This window comes from Quercus robur, chromosome 10 (genome assembly GCF_932294415.1).
Source record: "Quercus robur chromosome 10, dhQueRobu3.1, whole genome shotgun sequence".
Taxonomy (NCBI): Eukaryota; Viridiplantae; Streptophyta; class Magnoliopsida; order Fagales; family Fagaceae; genus Quercus; species Quercus robur.
In genome coordinates this window covers 27,797,429-27,821,166 of record NC_065543.1, presented here as the reverse complement: position 1 = coordinate 27,821,166, position 23,738 = coordinate 27,797,429, and the positions used below count along the sequence as shown (strand labels likewise).

The following is a 23,738-nucleotide window of genomic DNA, read 5'->3' as shown; positions in this document are numbered from 1 at the left end:
TTGTTAGAAATGCAAATAGTTTGGAAAGTTGCCCAACTAATAAAATAATTTGAAAGATTTAGTTATTTTTAAAAAAAAATCCTAATCAAAGCGTGTGTAAAGCAGTTAGTTTGATTCTCAAAAAAAAAAAAAAAAGTTTTTAGAAACCTTATGACTACTTTTTGGTTTAGTACTAGTAGCATGGTAAGACAAAAATTATAAATAATATATTTCAGCAAGATAAACAAATTTGTCTTTTCTGGGAGTAGACAAATGTTTTCCCTGGAAGTTCAAAATTCAACTATCCAGTAAGTTTTTTGAGTATTTTGGCAAGTTCTTCGAGTATCAACCATGTGTGTGCTTGCATGTGGTTAAGGTTTATGCCGTCATGATCCCATATGAAATTTCCAAAGCAAAGAAAAAGAAAAGAAATTAAAAAGAATCTCGAGTGATTTATCTTGATTTTGCATAGTCAAAACATTGTTAGAACCATGGTAAAATGTTCAATACATGTCCTTCAGTTCACATCGCCAGGAGGAAAAAATGAAACAAAAATTGGCTTAAAGCAAAGGAGTGCCTGCTCAGCCATCCCCAACCCGCTAAAACAAAACTAAAAATTCCGCTAAAACAAAACTAAAAATTACTCTTCCCTGAAGGAACTAATATAAAGGGTCACTAGATGAAACAAAACGGCTCTTAGGATTTCCTATAAGGATGTGTGATAAAACCTGATGTTTATAGAGTTAAATGAAGGGTTGTTGGTTGTATTCAAGATAACCACTTTCCTAAAATGGGGAATAAGAAAGAATGTGTAGTGGTTTACCGTTTACCTTGGGTCATACCACGCACGCACATGGTTTGGGGAGTATCCACTCCGGAAAGTTCATGTAAAGAGATCTCTGGAACAGTCTGTTGTGTTTCCCTTCTTGCTGCTTCTTTTTTCTCTTCCACGTCTTCTGATTCCAGCATGGTTTCCAACATGTAAACTTGTTGATTCTTGCATTTGTGGCCTGGTACAAACTTCTCATCGCAATTATAACACAATCCCTTGTCACGCCTTGCTTGCATTTCAGTCCAAGACAACCTTTTGAATCCAGTTCCTAGTGGAAGTTTTGGATTGGTGGAGGCTACAACAGCTTGTTGAAGTGGTGATGTTGGCAAGAAGCCATATTGTGGCAATGCTCACCTTTGCCGCTGTAATTTATCTTCTTGCAACCGGGCCAAGCTGGTAGCATGGACTAGAGTTGTACGATGAAATAGCTTCACTTCTGATTGTATTTCTTCTTTCAATCCACCTATATAACTCCCCATCAAAGCTTTCTCTGGCCATTCTTGCACTCGTGATGCTATCCGCTCAAATTGGGCTTGGTATTCTCTAACCATCCCCGTCTATTGTAATTTGGCTAAAGCCTCATCAAAGTCCTCATAATCAGAGGGTCCAAACCAAACACACAAGGCATGTGTAAATTCTTCCTATGAAACATCTCTTTGTCTTTTCTCAAACCACTGATACCATTGGAGTGCCTCATCCTGTAGATTGAAAAAAGTGAGTAGAACCTTCTCATTATCTACTGTTCTTTGATATCTAAAAAATTTATCCGCCTTGTAAATGCATCCGGTGGGATCTTCCCCATTGAATTGAGGAAAATCTATTCGAGAAAATCAAGTTTGTATCCCTCCAAAAGTTCCTCCGTTTTGATTGGCTAAACCACCATTAGTCTCACAATTGCAACTGGCTGATCCGTCTTCGAGGTTGCTATTTTGGTTATCCATTCGTTCCATTTTCCGTCCCATCTATGCTATAGCATTGGAGAGGGCTTCCACGATTTCCTTTATATTAGTAAACTTCTTGGTGAATTCTTCCTTCTAGATGTCAAATTGTCTTAGGATAGAATGGTTGCTAACTTCCAAGGCTAACAAACGATTATCATGGGTTGTTAAGGGTGTAGGTGGTGGATTGTTCATCATCTGGCTCTATTACCAAATGATAAAACCTAATGTTTGTAGAGTTAAATGAAGGATTGTTGGTTGTATTCAAGATAACCACTCTCCTGAACGGAGAATAAGAAAGAGAATTTAGGATAATTTTTTGTTTACCTTCATTAATACGTTCTACCCTTTAAAATAAGGGATACAACAGTTATGTCAGAAATTCAAATTACAAATACAAACAACTGCTGATAGCAACCAATTTACACTTATCTCCTCCTACATAATAGGGATGGCTTAATAAACAACTCCTAATTTATTTAAACTCCTAAACGACTCTTAATACTTATCATTCCTAATCTTTATTTTTTTATTTTTTTTAATAGAATCATTCCTAATCTTTAATTCCAACTACAACTTCTTTATTTTTATCCTAAGTCTCTGCAAAAACTGATGTGCAAGTTGAGAGTCCTAGTGCAGTTACACGCATATGTTGGTCTACTACTATTGTCTAAGTCATAACAATGTGTCTGTCTAGTATGTAAAATTTTGGAACCGGAACTATCAATTTCCAAGAATTATTGAATACTTCATTTGACAAAATTCTTGAGAATTACAATTTCCTCCAACATTTCACTTCTCATGAAATGTGAGAATTCTAACTTGCACTTTTTTTGGTAAGAAATGTCAATTCTTGGAAATGTCTATATATGTGAGAAATACTAACATGATGCTCAAATCCAATTACTTATATTTTCTTTCTTAAACTAAGAACGTAGAGTTGATTTCAAGGAAATAAAATATTTATTTCTCCTCCAAATATAATGTTCATTAATGTTTAAAAGCATTTTTTTTTTATAACAAAACTGTCCATAATGGTCAAATGATTAATTTATTGGTTTCTAAAATAAAGAGCATAAGATTTTTTTAACAATTTTAATTTTAATTCTAAATATCGTGTTTTCTGTAACATTATATAAATTCAAATTCTAAATATATCCATAAAATTTAACTCTTGTGAATTTAAATTATTAAGAACTTATAACTCTCAAGATAATTCTCAACAATTGAACATACCCTAATTGAATTGAACTAGTATGGTACAACCCCCAGCTCAGGATTGTCTGTCCTATGCTGCCTTTCCCTAGAGATAATCTCCACAAAGGATCACCACCCAGCAGATCAAAATATTAGTATAAGTTCAAGAAAAATTCCAACAAATGCATCATTAAATGAGTGTGAATGTAATGATTCTAAAATATTTTCAAAGTTCTTTATTTATAGCACCCAACACAATATTTAGTTATTTACACACTTTAGGAAGCTTAATCAATGATCCTATCAAGACAGAAACAACATAATAGAGCAGCATCATCATAATCCCCTACAAACGCTTATCATCTATCATTTGGCTAACGGTTGGGACCCAGAAGAGAAAGAAGAAAAGTCCTGTAATGGCCTGATGTTTCCGAGTGGACTGCATCATTCAATGTCTTCTTGTATTTCTTCAGGTATTCAGCTTTTATGTACTGCATATCAATCTCAGTCCTTGTCACAATTACCCTTATAAGGGTGGTGTCATCAGTCCCCAAGCCCTTCATAGCCTTATGCAACACCTGCAAAATTTCAGAGGTGTTAGGATGCATCCATGTCATTTTTATGACAATAATAAAAATGGTATATAGGTCCTTGAGTACCATAATCCCACATCAGTAAAAGCATATCTGGCCCTGTTGTTCAGAAAAACTAGAGATATGGTCCATATGGAAACGGAGAGAATAGTTTGACAAAGCATAATTTCATTCCTATCTAATTCTAGTATCAGAATAGTGGATATAGTCATAAATCAATGAGTTAGGCCCACTTTTGTTCTGTTGGTTTCTAATCGTTACAATGGAAGAACTTGTAATTTATTGGAATAATGTGAGGGATGTTTGGCAGCTCATAATAAAAGGAAATTATGTAAAAGCTTTATAGAATTATCATGATGCTGTCCAACTAGAAATTGATCCATGTATATGTACTACATGGGCCTTATCCACACAGGGAACAGAAAACATGTGAAAGCTTTGGCATACCTCATTATTTTAGGGTGCTGGAATGCCTTCAAAACCAAACTAATTTCCATTGGTTTTTACATTAGAATGGAATTTTTTTTTTTTTTTTTCAATTAAGGAAATCATTCCGAACTACTATTCTTCAAATTTAGAGTAGTTAACAGTACTAAAATCATCCAACATAAAGTGATACATGTGTACCAGATAACTCTACTATTGCCTCTTTTATTTTCCACAAAATGATCTGTACTGAAATGATAAAACCTGAATAGCAAAAAGTACTATTTACCTTGCCTTCTTAGCAAGAAACTACCAGTTTGTGAAATTACTATTATGATAAACTTATACATTGTAATCAAATTCACCAAAGAGAAACAACATGATACCTTAGCAAAGTATCTCGCCGGATTCTCTGAGCAGCTTAAAATTGTCAAGAGAGCATATTCAAAAAGCCCCGATGTCTCGCCCTTCACTGCCTAAATTTCAAGATTGAATAAGCACTTCTTTCCTTCAGGCAAAAGATCTTTTCTTTTTTTTTTTTTTTTTTTTAAAACAAAAATATAAGATATCTCAGAAAATATATATATACCTTTTTAAGTGAATTTCCATACATGTCATGGTAAGCAGAAATAATAGCAGCCAATTGTGCCCTGCTTCGTTCACTGAATATGTGGATAAAGGTCTTCTCATCAGTTCCCAATTTCTTTTCCCCTGCTTTAAAAAGAGCCTTTGAATCCTTCGCAGTTATCTCTCTGTCAAATTCCTGACCTTCATAACGGGGTGTGCTTACATATGCAAGCAAGAGCTACATCAAATATTTTGCATTAAGATATTGATGACTTTATTTCCTCTCATATCCTAAAAAGGGATATTTTAAATTCGAAAATTAGACATTGAAAGGTTAAGCACAACACAGTTTCAGGTTGAACATATTATTATCACAAACCATGAATCAAGCCACCCCTCATATAACAGATATTAGATATATACTACTATACTATAAGTCAGTAATGTTGTTATAATTGCACCTGGCACTTCTAAAGCATGAAGTGCAAAACCCAAAAGGCAAGGAGCATTCAATGAAGCGCACATCAAGTGTGCACTTTTGCCCCTTTTTGGAAAATCCCAAAGCCCAAAAAGTGAGCTTTTATTTCTTTCTTTCATATTTTTCCCATAAACCCTTTCAATTAGTCACTACATTTTAGTATTTTAGTGCTTGATGATCACTGACTTTTGGTCATGCTTTGGTTAAGCCATGTACTTCATTTTGATCATTGCTATTATAGCTGTCCAAATTTTGTAAAACACAGACAATTTCCTAAAATGTTGCCTTTAAATTGTATGTGATTAGTTGATTATCATGTTGTCCATTGATTATTTTTTTTCAAATTTACTATATAGAAAATATAAGAAATTGAAATAGCCATTGTTGGATTTAAAATTTGAAGTGACAACCTTTGTGGAATTGCACTACTCCAATCATTTGATCTAATAGGCTACATATTACTATTTTAAATTTTAAAAATTATTTTGATTGTATATTATAAATATTACTCCAAATTAGAAAAAGTCTTTAAATACTTCAAAAATGTACTTCAAACAAGGCTGTGCTTGCACTTTCTGTGTAGGCTCTAATACGATTTTGGGCTTAAGAATGCCTAAAGCTTATAACAAGACTCATCAGTCGTCAAACAATCCAAATTCCAATTCTGTCTCATCTGCAGCTCTGCAAATCAAGTCAAAACAAAGAATTCATCCATTTCAAGATTCAGAAACAGATGCAATATATGACTTTATTATTGACCTATTTCTGACTTTTGAGAGCCTCATCTTCAATGTACATAGCAATTGCTTAGGGCCATCATACACAGATCTAACAGTATGACATAAGGCCATGTAACATTCAATGATACATTAGGCAATTTCAATATCTTTAGGTCAGCTCCAGGGCTTTATAAATATGCCTTCAAACTATCATGTCACAAACTAAGACTATATAAGTAATATGAAAATGTACACTATTCAGCCGTTTAGAGCATCCTTTTCTTGCAATACATGGTGCCAGATCATCTAGCCAATATAAAGTTGCAGTTACATACAGGTAGATATGATCAGATTCCATGTCAACACATAGAAGTCTACAAGGCATCAACACATTATGAACCACCCCCCAAAAAAAAACACACACACACCCAAAAAAGAAAAGAAAAGGGGAAAATTATTCATGAATGTCCTTAGGTAAAAGTGAGAACGTCAAAATTCCTCTCAAACATGGAAACTAACATTAAGCAATGCTAAAGAAAAATTGAAAAATGCATAGAGAAAAAGCTACCTTTTTATGATCTCCAGAGGCTTGCATTTCAATATCATGTTCAAGGGGAACCCCAAATCTAGAATGATATAGTTGTTTAAAACACTGTATCTGGGTTGGTGTACGAGAACATATTACTTCAGTGGCAGCTTGAAGATTCTTTGTCTCTGAACTTAATCCCTGCTTGACAACTATTGCATCTCGTCCCACCGGATCATGCATCCAGAGCAGAACTGACGTCTGATAAATGCAGGAATGTAAGATGAACAGGAGTTTAAAATATATAATAATTAAATAAAACAACATATTGCTTTATTGCTAAATACAATCATCTGCAACTCTCTCTGAAGTATTTGAGTCAGAAACAAATCAAATAAATAATTAAAAAAAGGAAAAAAAGTGATTAGAAAGTGATTAGAAAGTATATATGCTCCATAGATCTTTGCCTTCAAGCAGTCATGAGTAGCTGAGTAGGTATAGTCAGTACCTCTAATTTGCCACTAAGCTCTGAAGACAAGCGTTTAAGAATGTCATCAGAATACATCACTCTATATTCTTGTTGGATGAGAGCACGTTGTGTTGCATCACGATGGGCAAGAATATTGACCACTGCTGCCGTGTCACACCCAAACCCTGAAAAAAAAAAAAAAAAAAAAAAAAAAAAAAAAACATATATGAGTACCACATAACAAAAATTTCTTGAAACATCAAATTTCACATAGAAGAGTCAATGAGACAAACCCAAAAGTTAAAACATAGCGATGACTCACAAAGAAAAAATAGATGATATTTCAACTATCAATTTTTTGTAAAAATCAAAATGTAGGAAAGTGGTGACAGAACTTGATTTGTCTAACCAAGAAGTACCACTTATAAATATGAACTTGCCATCTTGCAGTGAACATCTGTTGCCTTGCACAAGAGCATTATGGCACAACTTAATATTTCCTACCAAGCCCTAAGCCATTGTTCTAACAGTGTCCTCAAATTAGCTTTGCTTCCAAAAGAATTTTAAACCATTGAACCTTCACCTAATTAATCCTCAATAGATCAGAAAGCCTCATAATCCTTTCTCAACAACCAGAGGTTCACAATTTTCCCTGACTCTAGGTTACAAAATAAGCAAACCTAAACAGAAATTAACCTGCCTACATGATACAAGAACTTTGGCTATGCACGGTTTTGTTGATGTGGTTTTTTCGACATTGTTGTAAGCAAATATTAAAGTAGGCCTTGCTTTTTAGAGATGCGCCCCCATAAATTTTTGGAACTCCCAAACATTTCAGGTAATAAGCCACCACATATTCTACTGGCCTAAATGATAATAATGTAGCAATACAAATATTTTTTTCAACTTAATTTACGATTGCTAGATTCTTCTCATACCAACTTTTTTGGTCCTAGTTTTTTTATGTGATAAACAAATGGCTTAGAACTAATACCATTTTTAAAGGATGATTCTACTGATTCTCATTGATACATCAACCTTTTAAATGTATTATGCATTGACAAAACTAGATTTCAGAATTTGTTCAGTAAAAGATTAAGTCAACTTAGAATAAAAGGCAAGATGACTCTCTAAGGGTCTGTTTGGATTGAACTTATTTTTGCTAAAACTGAAAACACTGTAGCAAAAATGTGTGAATAGTACCGTGAGACCTATTTTTAATATTTTTTTCCTGAATAAAGTGGTTGTGAGTTCCATGAACAATGCATGAACAGTAACAGTATATGAACAGTACTGCTACAGTGATAATTGTCCCCCTACCCTAAAGCTAAACGCATGAAGTGAAAAAAAAAAAAAACACGCACGCAGACGCAGCTTTCAGCCCAATCCAAACGGCACCTAGATCACTCCAAGCTGTCACAGGACAGGATTTTCTTTGCTTCTCTCACTCAATATATGCTTTAGAAATGATGCTTTTAACTACTTAACACTTCACATTCCTAAATGACTTCACCATAAGTATCTCAACATAAAATCAAAATTGAACTTCCAGAAGTTACTTTGGGTGATCAGAACCAGTGGCATAATCTTTTCAGCAGCCAACCAGACCGCTTTTCAACTTATCTATTTGGAGACAATATTGAATATTCTCAAGGCAAAAGACCTCATGACAAAAAGAAAGGGAAAAGCATTCCAATCCTTGCAAGTAAAATCACACCCTTTATCTTCTATGCAGAAAATATCAACTTCTTTCCTTTTCATATTAATGGATTTTTTTTTTTTTTTTTCAATGGCTGGAATACACAACAGGAGTCCCTGTACCCAAGAACACTGCCAATCCTGATGAAGTCAAGATTTAATCCCAGATTTGGGACGAAGTCAAGAGAGTTGTCCTGGTCCCTTCTCATATTAATCTTTAATGTAAAGGCTCCTCATTTAATAGTCAACTAAACTGATTTCACCCCCAAAACAGATCAATATTGTTTTACTCTAACTTATTTGAGCTTGTACACATTCCACAATCATCTGCAAGGTACACTGACTAAAAGCAGTGTTGAAACAAACTCATTGTCACAGCATAAAAGCAGATGGGTTGATTAAATCATATTCGGAGGCAACTTTTCCAATGTTTCAAGTCAATTATCATAACATGATATGCCTCACTTTCTTAAAAATAAAAAAACCTAGAGCATTGCTTTCTGTTGTGGTTGTGATTTGCCCAAACACCATATATGTGTTTCTATTACACACTTATTTTCCTTAATACTTTAAAAAACAATCAATTATTTTATTTTCTTCCCCTAGTCTCCATTTGGTTGAAAGAAGAGGAAGATTAAAACTTTAAACCTTCATATACTTTTTTTTTAAGTAAAAGAATCAAATCAAGTAACAGTCAACAATGTGACTAGGTCTTTAGTGTATTTTTTATCTGCTGGGAAAAAATCCAAAGCCTAAGGTAGAAAATCACCATGAAGCTTTATGAATAATATAGATTCGTGGGGTGCTTAGCCTTAAAGCAAGTATGACTGTATGAGAGAACAATATAGAAAATAACCATTGTCAATTGAATTTAATGAAACAACAACAATTTTTTAGGTCTATAACAACAGAAAGTAGATTGTTCAAATAAGCATTGTTTCAAGATGTTGAAAAATAAGAAGAAAAAAAAAAACAGATCCACAATTGACTAAAAACATTCATTGTTGTTCTAGTAGTATGTAAAAATAAAAATGCTTAAATGTGACGTCCAAAAAATAAAAATAAAAATCAAGCAGTTATTAGTATATAGGGTCTTGAATGAGTCCTCTCAACAAGAATTCATTTCTCATTATATAACTTGCCTTAAAAGCAAGTTTGAAATACTTCTCAGCCCTGCCTCGCTTCATGCGTGCCAACAACATAAGTGTATACTTATTGGCTAAGTTACACCAACACAGACACAGACACAGGCACAGATATGACATGGGTACAAATACAGGATAAGGCAATTTTTGAAAAGTAATTAAATAATTAATTAAATTTTATATTTAGACATATTTTTTAGTATTTTTAGACATAGAATTTAAAAAATACAATATTTACAATAAGCAAAGAGTGAATGAATGAATGAATTAAAGCCAAAAAGAAGAAGTGGACTGACAGAAAAAGGAAAAAAAAAAAAAGAAAGACGCATGATGACTCTAAAATAGCAAAAGATATACAGTAAGTGTATTAAATTGCCACACCACTCCTACCCAACCATCAACCATCTGACATCATTGACTAAATAGTTAGGTAAGAACATTTGAAAGACACAAAGCTGAAAGTCTTAGCGATAACTACAATGGAGAGGAATGAGATCTAAATTAGAAAAGGATTTAGAAGGAAAAAATAAAAAAAATAAAAGATTTGAAGTACAGATCTCAGCCATTAGCACCAATTTAGTGAGTCACAGACCCATTTTTCTCTTTTTGTTCTTTTTCTTTTTTTCTTCTTGTTTGTATCTGTCCGAAACCTCCTTACCGTGTCGGAGCCGTGTCAGAGAAGTGAAAAAAAAAAAGACACCGCTCGGACACCGGAGTCCGGCGAGTCTTACGGTATCGTGTCCGACGCGTGTTGTGCAATCTAGAAAGGATTAATTCCACTGGACAGATGAGAACACGCGTCCGTATCCTAACCTTTAAGGCTCATAAATAAAAATTGAGATGGGCACATTTATTTTTTTAGTTAATTGAAATTTTTTTTGGTAAATTAGTTGAGGAGACATTGGGATGACACATGACATGACATACAGCGAAAACAGTATAAAAAAAAAAAAAAACCCAAAAAGTAGAATCAGTCCTTTTGAACCAAATATTATTGATAGGCATGAAATGAAAGGCTCACAAGATTGAAGCCAATTAGTATCTATACGTGTCATGGAATTCATGTTTTTATTTTATTTTTTTGGGTAGAGGATTTACAACGTTGGACCAAACAAGTAGTAAAAGCATGTTTGTATAGAAATTTCAAAGAAAGAGAGAGAGAGAGAGAGAGAGAGTAGTACCCTTGAAAGCACGGTAAAGTGCAATAGCGTCGTCTCTTGGGGAGGTTGGAACTGGAGGAACGCTTAGCGTCGACATAATTGATTTGTGCTCTCTCTCTCTCTCTCTCTCTCTCTCTCTTTCTTTCTTCCCTTCTTCGACCTTTATGTTGTGTGCTTTGTCTCGTAGTGTTGTTAGTAAAAAAAAAACATATCTTATAAATGCAGAGAGAGAACAGTTATTTTGAATTGCGTGAGAAACGAGGAACCTACCTGCTTCTATTAAAATAAAGAGGGTTGAGTTTGGTCAATGTCTTGGCGCGTACATTACACGCGTCAACCATTTTGGGGGTAAATAAGTCATGGAGTGTTGAATGTCCTAAGTGAGTTCCTTTAGGTCTGGCCCCTGGGTTTGAAATCCGCATTTGAAATGTATTTCTTAATTACTTTTTCTTTTTCTTTTTTTGATGGGAAATACTCAAACCTCCCTTCAGTACATTGAAAAACAGATGCATCATGTGCACACGCATGTGCAACCTGACTGGGACAGTCCTCCAGCCATACCACCACGTTCTCAACATTTTGAGTATGTTGAGCTAACAAGTGGGCAGGGGCATTCCCCTGCCTTTTAATATGTAAAAAATCAAACGCCGTAATACATTGGGCTTTTTGCAACACACCTTGGATGATGTTCTGAACCGAAGTCTCAGCCTCTCCAATACCGTGGACGGCGTTGATTATTAGCTGCAAGTCTCCTTCAAACACCACGTCCCTAAGCCCCACCTCCTCAGCAAATTTCACCCCAATCTCTAGGGCCTTCGCCTCCATCTCTAACGCTCCGAGAGGTAAATCCATCTTCCTAGACATGGCTGCTATCACATTACCTTCCTCGTTGCGCACCATAACTCCCACGCCGGACTACTTTGATTTTGAGAACAGAGCACCATCTACATTGACCTTGAAGGAACCTAGTGGTGGTGGCTTCCATGCAGCTCTGTTCTGGTTTTCTATTCTCGGTCTGCTCAACTTCTCATTGGTTGATTGAAAGTCCTCCAATAATTTCAGCGAGCTTCTCACTATTACACGACCAGGTCGCCTCTTTCTGCCGTGCCGGACCTCGTTTCTGCTCTTCCAAATACCCCAACACATCGTGACCCACCTCTCCAACAGCCCCGACTGGGCCTCCCAACTTGTCCGAAGTCGACTAAATGTGTCCACGAAGCTCCATGACTCTTGAACATTGCAAGGCAGAGAAAGCTTGCTTGCACTCCAAACCTCTGTTCCACGGCTACAAAAATAGAGCATGTGCATGGTTGTTTCTACCTGCCTACCACAAACTTCACATATATTAGTGTCCGTGATCTTTCTACGGAAGAGAGAGTCTTTAGTGGGCAAGATACCATTACATGCCTTCCAAGCAAAGTGCTTAATTTTGTTTGGCAGTTCATTCTCCACACCCCCTGCCAAACTCCATGCATTTTCATTAGGTTCGAGCAACCAGCGTTACCCCCCTTTGCCTCTATTTCCTGACCCAGCCTATATGCACTACTTACAATAAATTTACCTTTCTTATCTTCAGCCTATACCATTCTATCTTTTGCAACCAATTCACTGATGGGGATACTAAGGATTGCCTTTGCATCCTAAGGTAAAAAGAGACCCCTCACCAGTTCTATGTCCCACTCCATTCCTTCCTTACCCAGCAAGTCCCTAACCATCTTAATCTGGTTTCCAAGCCTCTCTGGAATGACTACCCTGTAAGTGCTTCGGGTAGTGAGCCACTGGTCTTGCCATACCAAAATAGTATTTTACCCTATCTAAAACTACTCAAGGATTGATAGCACATGCTATTTAACATAAATAGGATTTTTTTTTTTTTTTTGGAGTAATGTTGTTCTAGTAACATTGTTTAAGTATTGTGGAAATACATGTGGGTGAAAAAGTGTTGTGGAAATATGTGTTGTATTATTTAAACAATAAAAACTATTGTTTAAACAACACAACCAAACTGGCCAGAATTTCTAATAGTGGTTATCAAATCTTAATTCAATACTGACATAAACTTTCCCATGATATTTTAATATAAATTCCAACACTTGGAAGCTAACAAATATTCTCATTATAGTCATAGATGGTCAGGGTTAGAACTTAGGACAAAAGTTATATGCTAGGTGATGAACCAAATAATTCACTTCGTCCAGACAATCCACACTAGACGATCAAAAGCGCCATTAAACAGACATTTAATGGCGGAACCGTTACACACCAATAAATACAGGAGATATGGCCTTTGGAGGGGACATCAAGCCATCTCATTGAGCCACCAGAAGACGTTACTAGAAGGGAAGACCTTACTAGAAGGGAAGACCCTATATATAAACAATATTAGACTCCTAGAAAAGGTACTGAAACACTTACATTTAAATAACAAGAGACCTGCATACTATCATTATCTTTGCTCAATATACTCAATTTTCATCTAACTTTATCATCGGAAGTTCAGTGGCGAGTACCACACTGGTGACCAATCAAGCAAAGTTCTACTCTTGATCTCATGCAGGTTCCTTGAAGCACCAACGACACATTCCATCTGGACGAACATAAGCAACTAACAATTTTTGGTATTATTAGTTTGGCGCCATCTGTGGGGACGACTTCAAACCCTAGTTTCAAAACATAGCTCTACCCTTTTCAACACCCAGATGGAGTCTAACACACCTCAAGATGCAGCGGCATTAGCCCTGCAAATTTAGGCACTCACAGCTAAAATAGAGGAGCTCCTAAGTCATAAAAAACGTGACATGTTTGTTTTGGCTTACCTAATATTTTAACCTACCTTTTTCAGTCAAAAAAAAAAAAAAAAAAAAAAAACTTTAGCCTCAACAAACATGGCAGGCTCATCTTTTTCATTCACAGTTTCAGTAATCTAATCAGCATCGATCGATCCTATCTTCACATTCCAACATTTGATTGAAGAAGAACGGCCCACCACCACCTCCATACATTGCAGTGCCCAAGAGGAAAGATGGTGAACAAATTATTAATTACACTAGAAATCCACTTTTCATTATTTTTTATTATTATTAAATATCCAAAAAATATATCACACACTAGTCAATATATGACACCTACGAAAATTCAATACATATTGTGGGGGTAAAGGACCAGTAGGCCCATGTCGATGTCTATATTGGGCCAAAGGTCCAGCCCAAGGGAAAAATCCCTCCTCGGTCGCGGGGAGGAAAAGCCCTTCCTCAGCCACGGGGAGAGCCCCCTTCGGTCACGGGGAAAGCCCTCCTCGGCACAGTGCAGCCGAGGATAGGGGAAGTAACTTGCCACCGGTAATGACGCTCCCTATTATCCCACGGAGCGGGAAAAGTACTAAAACGGAAAAGGACAATGAAAGTGTTAGAAGGAAAGACTGCCATTATTGCATTCAGTGCCTTGTGCCTGACACGACCATACTTCTCTGTCCTTACAACCACTCCCAACAGTTGGAGGGAAGAGCTGATGGAACAAGTACCTACCCTAGGGACCCCATTCAGGAGGAAGAAAACTACTATAAAATGAGAGTAAAGAGAAACAGAGAGAGGGGGGGCGCAGGGACCCCCAACACCCCAGAGGCATCGAAAATGGTTCCTTAGGCCGTACCGAGAACCAATCCTCTCGAAGGAGCTCAGTTTGTCTCCACTCAACCATAAAGAACACCATGATGATCGTTATACGGCAAACATGATCCATAAAAGAACACCGCGATTGCCATCGTCCATGTACTAAAGCCTACCTCTTTGGCCCACTCTCTACAAATTCATTGTATCGGGCTCACTGGTCTAAGGTTCCAAGCCTCTTGGGCCGGGCCTAAAAAACGTGACCCTACACACACACACACACACACATATATATATATATTACAAACACAATTTGTGGTATAATCTATCCACTCTTTAGCCCATTCATTCCAATTAAAATGTTTCTTACCCACATGTAGTTAAGAGTTCTAAAAAAACACCACTTTTTATTTTATTTTATCCATATTCAATTAAAAATGATATTCTTTATGAACCTTTTCTATTCCTTTTTTTGCTCTTCCAAATAGCAACATAAATATCGAAGTGAACATATTAATTAATCTGAAATAACCCAATTTCAAAGAATCTGTAAAAGAAAAAATTAAATGAAAAAAAAAAAAAAATAGTCCTTTGAGCACACATAATGTTGTATGGTGTACCCGCATGATAAACGTTGTCACGTTCTTGACTTCTAAAAAGAAGAAATAAACCTTCTAGCTAGTAGCATAGTTATCAAAACCATAAAATATACCATAAAATAAATATATTAATAAAAAGATTAACAAAATTAATTAACGAGAAATATTATATCCATAACATTTTTACAGCAAATCTTAAGCGGTAGGTTGTTATTAGTTGTTATAGGTGGACAAAAAAATAATTTAAGTTGTGAATTCAAATTAGAGCCAATAACAACTTGCCACTTATGATTTGTTGTGAAAATATTTTGGACATAGCACTTCTCTTAATTAACTATGGCTAGATTTATACATAAATATGTTAATATATTAAAGACTGAAATTAATACAGTATAATTTTCATAGAAAATATAAGTTTCATTGAAATATTTAGAACTTGCTTACTACTCAATAGCTCTGTAGCTGACAACTGAGTATTTCGTCATTCTAAAATATCTACTCACAATGACAATGGAAATTATAATGAGTTGCGAATAAGAGGAGAAAAATAGTGAGCCATTGTGAGCTTAAGAGAAAGTTGGAACGTCCTAGCCAAAAGAGAGGAAAAGAGAGAGTTGCAAGTTGCAACCATCATCAAGAAAATGCATACCCCATCTATTTCCAATATAACCAATATATCTCTGCTAGTTATGTTTCTTTATGTCACATCTGGCACAGAAATAACCCCATCTTCCTTCAGGCAGTAATCACCCAAGGCTCTTGATAGTGCCTGTCTGCCTGAACTCTGAAGAACTCAATATCACTATATCAGCTCATTCTTCTTTGCTTCCTTTGCCAACTTTTCTGCAATTTCCCTTCCAACGTCATTCTTATAATTTCTCTTTTCCTTGATTGGTACACTTCTTGTGAATCCATCAAGATAGGAGGGAAAAATCACTATCACCTATACAGCCCCATCTTATTCTTACCCACCCACAGTTATGTCAGCTGCTATATAAGAGCATCCATAGTAATAGAGATAAAAATTTAGCTTTTTAACTTCACCAAAAGTTAATTTATTTAATTTTACCTACACACATGCTGCAGTAGTAGATCTATTTTAGCTTTCAACACAATAAAATAATATAAACATCACAATAAAATAATATATCTCCTACAATAAAATAATATATCTACTACAATAAACAACAATCACAACTACCCGCAACCACTACCGCTATCACTACCGCCGTCGCCACTAACTCTTCCATCACCACCGCAATCGCTACCGCTGCCACTATTGCCGCCACCGCCACTGCTACCAACTCTTCCACCACCGCCGACTATTCCGCCACCGCCGCATGATAGAATAATATATTCTCTACAATAAACAACAATCACAGCCACTACCACCACCACTGTCACTACCACCACCGCCACCGCAACCGCAACCACCACCACCATCAAAAAAATTATTTTTTTCTCACCAATATTAGATAGTAATAACCTATCACTTAAAATTTATTGCAAAAATATTGTGGTAACATTTCTTAATTTTAATTTCTTATTATTCTTTATTTTATTTTTCCCATTATCTTATTTGGTTTCATCCAAATACATGTTTCTTTTTTTTTTTTCTTTTTTACTCTTTGTTTTTCTCCTCCACACACGTATACTCCTCTTTATCTTCACTCTATCTTCACTTGCATTTTTGTTTTTCTACTTTAGCTTTGTCTTTCTTTCTCTTTCACTCTATCTTCACCACCGCCCCCACAACAACCACATCGGAAAACACTGTAAACAAAATACCCCCAAATATTTCATCAATTGTGCCAAAATGCCCATAGATCGAAAAACACAAGCCCACTGCCACAAACACAAACACAAGCCCATTGCCCACAACAGATCTGAAAACACAAACACAAACCCACATCGACGCTAGGCATGAGATAGCAAAGAGAGGGTGGAGCTCGAAGGTTCGGCCTTTGAGGTGGAGATCTAGAGAGAGAAAATGCGAGATAGAGACCCACGTCGGCGCTAGGCATGAGATAGCAAAGAGAGAGGGGGGGTGGAGTTGTGGAGAACGCAAAGAGTGGTCGGCACTGGGCTGGGGTTTCGATCAGCGCTGGGCAGGGGCTTGGTCGGCGGCAACGGGCAAAAATAAAGTGTGAGGACTGAGTAGAGAGGAGCAACGGGCAGAAATGGAAAAGAGGAGAGAAAAAAAGAAAAGAAAAAATATTTTTAAAATATTCTGATTCAGTGTGAACGCAACATAAAATAGTTGTTGTCGTTGTTGTTGTTTGTTTGTTTGTTTGTTTGTTTTTTTTTTTTTTTTTTTTTTTTTAACCTTTGAGCTACAGTGCACATCTAAAGATAGATGTGCACTGTAGCTGAGAAGCTAAAATTTTTAGGTTTAGCACCATTGCTGCAACCCTCTTTTTTGTGTTTTGGTGTAGCTAAAATAGCTATATAGCTATTTAGCTACACTACTGCAAATGCTCTAATTACTTTGTTGATTATTTGAAATTTTATCTAGCATACAATATATCCCAGAACTTGTAAATTTAAGATTTTAAAGTCTTCATTTTATCTCTTAGCTAAACCAAAATTTATTGTTTCAATAGAACCCTATTAGATTCTCAATATATATAATCAATCTTTAAGCACTAACCAACCATAATTGGAATAATAAGAGCATCAGCATTGGTGGTGTCAAAATTTTAGCAATTTGGCACTACAAAAAGTTACTTTATCCATTTAACCACCTCACTTTACAAAAAACTCAAATTAGTGGTTTTATTTTAGCATTTAAAACAATAAAATATTATAAACAACACAATAAAATAATATATTTACTACAATAAACAACAAACACCACCACCAATATAATTAAATAATATATATTTTAATAAATTTGTTTTTACCATCTTAGCTATTGTGTGCACTGTAGCTTAGCAGCAAAAAGAAATGGGTTTTGCTCCATTAATGCAACCCACTTTTACTATATTTTGATAATAAATTTAGCATTTTAGCAAAATGCCTACTATAAGGAAAATTATTAGGTACTCCTAAAGTACCATAAATGCGTACTCTCTCCCTCTTACATAAATGGTAGGTCCCACTATGAATTTAATTAGTAGAACTCACAATTCATGCGAGAGGAGGGAGTATGCATTTATGGTATTCCGGAAGTACACCATAATTTCCCCTACTATAATACTAATGCTCTAAAGCCAATTCTAATGCTATAAGAAAACATAATCATATTATTGATTTAATTCACAAAAACATGGACTTTATAATTATTTGTAGGATCTATTTGAATAAAATAACACAAACCCACATACATATCACACGTGCTACTCCAACAGAACAAATAGACTCAAATTCAAAAATCATGATAAGATTACGGAGTCCTCCCCACCCACCCCGTACCCAATACCCACAAGAAAGTCAACAATAATCATTTGAAATTGTATATATCTACTTTTACAAATGGGTTGCCCCAAAAAACAAAGAAAGGAAAAAGGGGGAAGAAAAAGCAAAAAAAAAAAGACATTGAATTTAGGGTTTTATCGTTTTGAGTCTTACCTTTAACAATATCAAAAACATTTTTATGATTTTGGGAGAGTGAGAGACCTGGAAGAATGCTAGAGAGAGCGCTAAGAGAACACCAGAGAGATAACCATCTAATTTTTTATTTTATTTGTATATTATATGCTTACCTACTCTACCGGTAACTAGTATCCATTAAAATTTTATATGAAAGGTCAGGATTAAAACACCAAGTATGCGTTTGGATTGCATCCAAGTCCTTGCATCTGTGTTTTTTTTTTTTTTTTTTTTTTTTTTAGAAGCACATTTCTGAGTAACCAGTGGGTCCCGTGCACTATTCACAAAACCAATAAGCCTCTTTTTTCAACAAAACTTTCATTAAAAATGGGTCTCATAGTACTATTCATACATTTAAAAATTATTTTGTTACAATGTTTTAAGTTTTCAGCAAAATAAACAGTATCCAAACGGACCCCAAATTTACTGTTGAGATTGAGGTGGATACTATACCCAATAAAAAATAAAATAAAATAAAAATAAATAAAAAGTAAAGATATAGTAGAAGGACCCTTCAATGGTTATAGAGTACAAATTATATAACAATATTAAGTATTGCATTTTTTTTTTTTTTTTGGAGAAACAAACACACACACAAGGGAGAGGGAAATGGATTCTAACACAAAGACATATCACAACTCCACTCAAAAATAATGGTAATTAAGTATTGCATTGGTTCGAGTAACATCTTTTTTGGTGTTGTATTTCATATATATGTATTGATAAGAAGTATTTAATATTTTTTATTTGAACACTACCTCTTTATTCCCATTATCTAATATATCTACCTATTAAAAAAAAGTATTGCTTTATGAAAATATTATATTATCCTTTAGTGGATTCGTTGTGTTGGTTTGAATAGCTGGAAAAATTTTAGTGCGTAGCCGATAGTGAAGCATCTTTGATTAAAAAGTTAGAAGAAAGAAGATTAACATTTTCCATTTATGTTTTTTTTTTTTTTTTTCATTCTTTTTATAATAATTAATGGTTTAGACTAATTTGTGGTTGGATCCGCTGAACCAAAAAAATGAAGTATCCAAGCTCTGTTTAGAGAAAAAAAAAACCCAATTGGTTAGAAGCATCTCAGATATATATAGATATAAGATACTTCATTCGTTTTGGGATAAGAGGTATAGGCCTATTGGATGCTTTAAAATTAAATTACAGCCCATATATTAAGCAAATTCCATTTTGAAAACCACCACCCAACGTGGGAATATCACTTTAAGAAAAAAAATTAAACTAGTAATTCTTCTAAAAGGAAATGGAAATATGGTTCTAAATTAAAATTTTTTCTTTTCTTTTTTCTCTTCTTCCTTTGCATCCTAATCATATTTTACTACATAAGGCCAACTAAAAATAATAATATATATTCAAAAAGTCATGTGGAAAATTAATTTTTGTATTAGATGACTTACCATTTTTTTTCTTTTTCTTTTTTTAGTTGGATAGTTACAAATTTACAATGTAGGGTGAGAGATTTGAACACTGAATGTTATGGACACACCAACCAAGAAGTAGTTAAACTACAAGATTTGCTAATAACTTTTATTGGTTTATACTTTATAGTACTACATCATGTTTACTCTTGAAATACTTATGTAGACACTCAATTTTGCACCCATAATTTAACCTTGAGAGATGACCAAATAATCATTCTAAGCACTCAAAAATCATGATTGCATTTCACTCATTAAGTCCATTCATCACATATCATAAAAATGATTTTGAGATTCTAACGATCACAACTCTATACCTAAATCAAGCGATCGGATCAAAAGACATCACAGTATTAAATTTTAACGGCATGCATGCATTTCTTTGGGAGGAATTAATCACATGAGATTAATTGAAATTAATTTTGATTGGTTAATAATTAAAATTAATTAAATTAATTTTTGTAATTGGTTAAGTAGTTTTGTTAAAATAAGTTTGGTTGCATGGGAATAAAAGAAATAATTTGAAAATGTTAAAAATTAAACTAATAATTAAGTTTTAGGGTGATTATCTTTGAGATAATTATTTTAAACATCTAATTATCAAGTTAAGGTGAATTTTATCAGGAATATGAGTTCAATACACGTCCAAGTATAATTCCCAGCTCAGAAAAACGCCCAAAAAAGAGTCCAAAACGTGCAAAAAGACAGAATCGGGTGAAGCTGTTAGGAGTGCCAATCAGCAATTGGAAAGTACCAATCAACACTTCAATAGCACAAATTGCAAAATGGGCCTAGATACATTTTGTTCAGGTCAAAACTCATCAAATTCAATTTTTTGAGATAAAATCTGACCTAATTCATGTCTACTAACTTCTAAAGCAACCCTAACTTATTTTTTAAGCAGATACACCTCTATAAATAGAGGAGAAAAACCAAAATTCAACATCCCTCTCCCCTTAACGTAAAAGAAACTTTGGAAGTTTGACTTTAAGATTTTCTTTTTTGTTTAGTGCTAATGCTTTAGATTTTAGAGAGATACTTTCTCTCAAACTTCTAAAGCAATTCCCCCATTTTTTTAAAGAATTCATGCAAGTAAGTGTTAGGGTACTTTTTTTACACCTAATTTTATTTAAGTACCACCTATTTACTTTCAAATACACACATCCTATTCTATTTAAAGCCCAAGAATACTTATGCTTGGCAATATTTGAAAAGCCATGATTCAAGTCCATGGCAAAACAATTTTATCAATGGAATTCAATAATCAAAGCCCATGATTTAAACCCATGGCAATTTATTCATCCAAAACCCTATTCTTATTGGCAACATCAAAGCCCAATTCTCATTGGCAACATCGAAGCCCAATTTTAATTGGCACTACTTTATCAAAAAGAAAAAGAGCCGAAGATTATCAATGCTTGGCAAAGAAAAAATATCATGGTAAAATGTTACCGTGGCAAAAAAGGACCATGGCAATCATCTTATGAAAAAACTCATTGAGAGCTATCTTGAGGATCATGTTCTTGTATTATAAACCCATGAAATACATGAACATCATTTGCATCACGACATCTATAATATATACCTTCAACACCCGTGGTCAAATATTCAAACCCACAAGTTCATCATTTAAATTATTAAGAACCATGAACATTATTTGCAATATGGAATTCATCATTGTAAGTGTTATTTACAAAAGTATTTGAAACTTGTCCTATTATTTCAATCAATACAACTAATTGCCCAAAGGCCCATTGCAAGTATCTATGAAAAAACTCAAACTATTCACTAACAAAAGTCCATGAGGGATAAAAACCCATGGCAAACATGTGTTATGACTATTTTGTAGGATGCACACAACCTAGCCCAAAGGGACCAGCCCATGTAAGCAAGCCCAAACAAAAAAAAAACCAGTAGGAGGCAAAGGATTGAGAGTAGGCAACCAGCCCTCGTTCATCCCTAACCAAAAAGAGCAACTAGAGACTCATACAAGAAGAACTAAGCCTTTGAGAATGGACTAACGGCTGTCCCATCAGTTTGCTACCGCCCTCTACCTGACGTGAACAGTGCCCAAGGGCTGTAATATTAGCTAAAGTCTAAAGAATGATGGAACTCCATCATTTTCCCCAAGATTGCACCTCCAGCGGAAGGGGAGCTGAAACCAAATTATCCAAACTCTAACAAATTAATGCTAAAAATGTTAAAAACATTCAAGACGTAATTCATGTGCCAAGCCCATGAATTCTAAAGGGGAAAAATTGGGAACATGTGGTTTGGAGGGCATAAAAGGACCTCTAGCAGAACCCCCTAAAGTAGGCTTAGAACTTGACACCTAGCTTGGGGTATTGAATCTTACTTCTTGGGGGTCTAAATCTTAGTTGTAACTTTAGGATTTACTCTTGATACACGCCCCAATCACATTGATTAAGCTCAGCCCCAAAAATCCTGACATTTAATGCAAAATCCCATCATTACCCAAAGAAGCAAAGCAGCCCATAAAGCAAGCCTTCTACTTCTAACCAAAAATCCCAGGAGGATTAACCCTGGTTCTCTACCTCTGATTAACCCTATGTTTTTTGGACTCATGTTAATTAATGCTTCCCTAAAGCTCCATTATAAAAAGATAAGCATCTCAGCCCACAGGGATAGCTACTCCCTCTGAAACCCCTGGTCTATTTGCCATTTTGCTAGTAGTTTAGTTCTCCTTAAGCTCACTACTCATCCCCTCCAGCCCACATTCATCTAACCTCAAACATTCTTTCCTCTCTTTTACACAATCACGGCTCATAAATGCCTCCCGCTACTCACAAACAAACCACTACTCATAAAAAGCCTTAACCTCAAAGTTAATCTCATCCCACTCACTCAAAACAAACCACATTGTCTCATTCATGCCTTATGAGCACACACTCAACAAAATCTTAGTCTAATACTTGCTGTACTGAGCTGGGATCCCTCTCTCCCTTCATTCCATCCTATTTTTCCTCTTTTATTTGTGACAATGAAGCCTTTAATCCTTGTTTAGTATTATTATGATGAAGGCCATAATGTTTTGGAAACTATCTCTTCCCATGGAACCTTTAATTTTTACTTTTTATTTAAGGGTTGAAGGATATAATTTATATGTAACAATTGAACTTTTCCCTTGCATCAATGTAATGATGGCTAAAAGTACAATGAACTCTCCTGGCCGACACATGCAAGGACCCCCAGGAATTAACACATTCCTAAACCTATTTAATCATCGACTATTGGACTGTTTAAATCTGTTTTTTCTGGACTAAGTGTAATTTTACCCTTACCACTGAAGGACTAATTTGAACTATGATGCTGTAAAAAGACTAATAATATAACAAACTAACAACAGTAATGTGTTTATTGTGCTTTGTTGTTGTCTTCTTGTCAAGGTGTAGCCTCTATCACTTGCCTAGGCTTACACGACATCGAAAGCTTTTGGGCTTTATTTCAAGAGTCCATCGTCGAGTTTCGGTTTGGCTATCCCATATTATATTTGGGAACATCAAAATTTTCCCCTCAACAGTAAGTAATTTATTTATTAGTTCTTTTTTATTCACATGTTGATTGCATACTTGTTTAAAGTTTATTCATAACATGCTTTCATATTTCTTAATGAATCTGTTCATATGATAACCCATGATTCATGCATAATAGATCCAAGATGATGTATGAAGTTTCTATTATGAATCTATAACTCTTTCTTGAAATCTCTTTCTTCTTTTTTTTCTTTTTTTTTTCAATAAAAATAGATCTAGATAT

The 23,738-nt window shown here is 34.9% G+C and overlaps 2 protein-coding genes across 2 annotated transcripts; both read right to left on the bottom strand.

Moving 5' to 3' along the window:
• Nucleotides 1–3,156: 3,156 nt before the first annotated feature.
• On the bottom strand, nt 3,157–10,928 carry LOC126701776 (annexin D5-like). Its single transcript, XM_050400137.1, has 6 exons — nt 10,749–10,928; nt 6,764–6,909; nt 6,298–6,516; nt 4,555–4,770; nt 4,352–4,441; nt 3,157–3,524 (listed from the first exon to the last, which is right to left on the bottom strand). Exons 1-6 carry the CDS (start codon nt 10,822–10,824, stop codon nt 3,321–3,323), a joined length of 951 nt encoding a protein of 316 aa, XP_050256094.1. The 5' UTR covers nt 10,825–10,928; the 3' UTR covers nt 3,157–3,320.
• Nucleotides 10,929–11,642: 714 nt separating this feature from the next.
• Nucleotides 11,643–12,035, bottom strand: LOC126704000 (uncharacterized). Its single transcript, XM_050403043.1, has one exon. It carries the CDS (start codon nt 12,033–12,035, stop codon nt 11,643–11,645), a length of 393 nt encoding a protein of 130 aa, XP_050259000.1.
• Between the last annotated feature and the right edge of the window lie 11,703 nt (nt 12,036–23,738).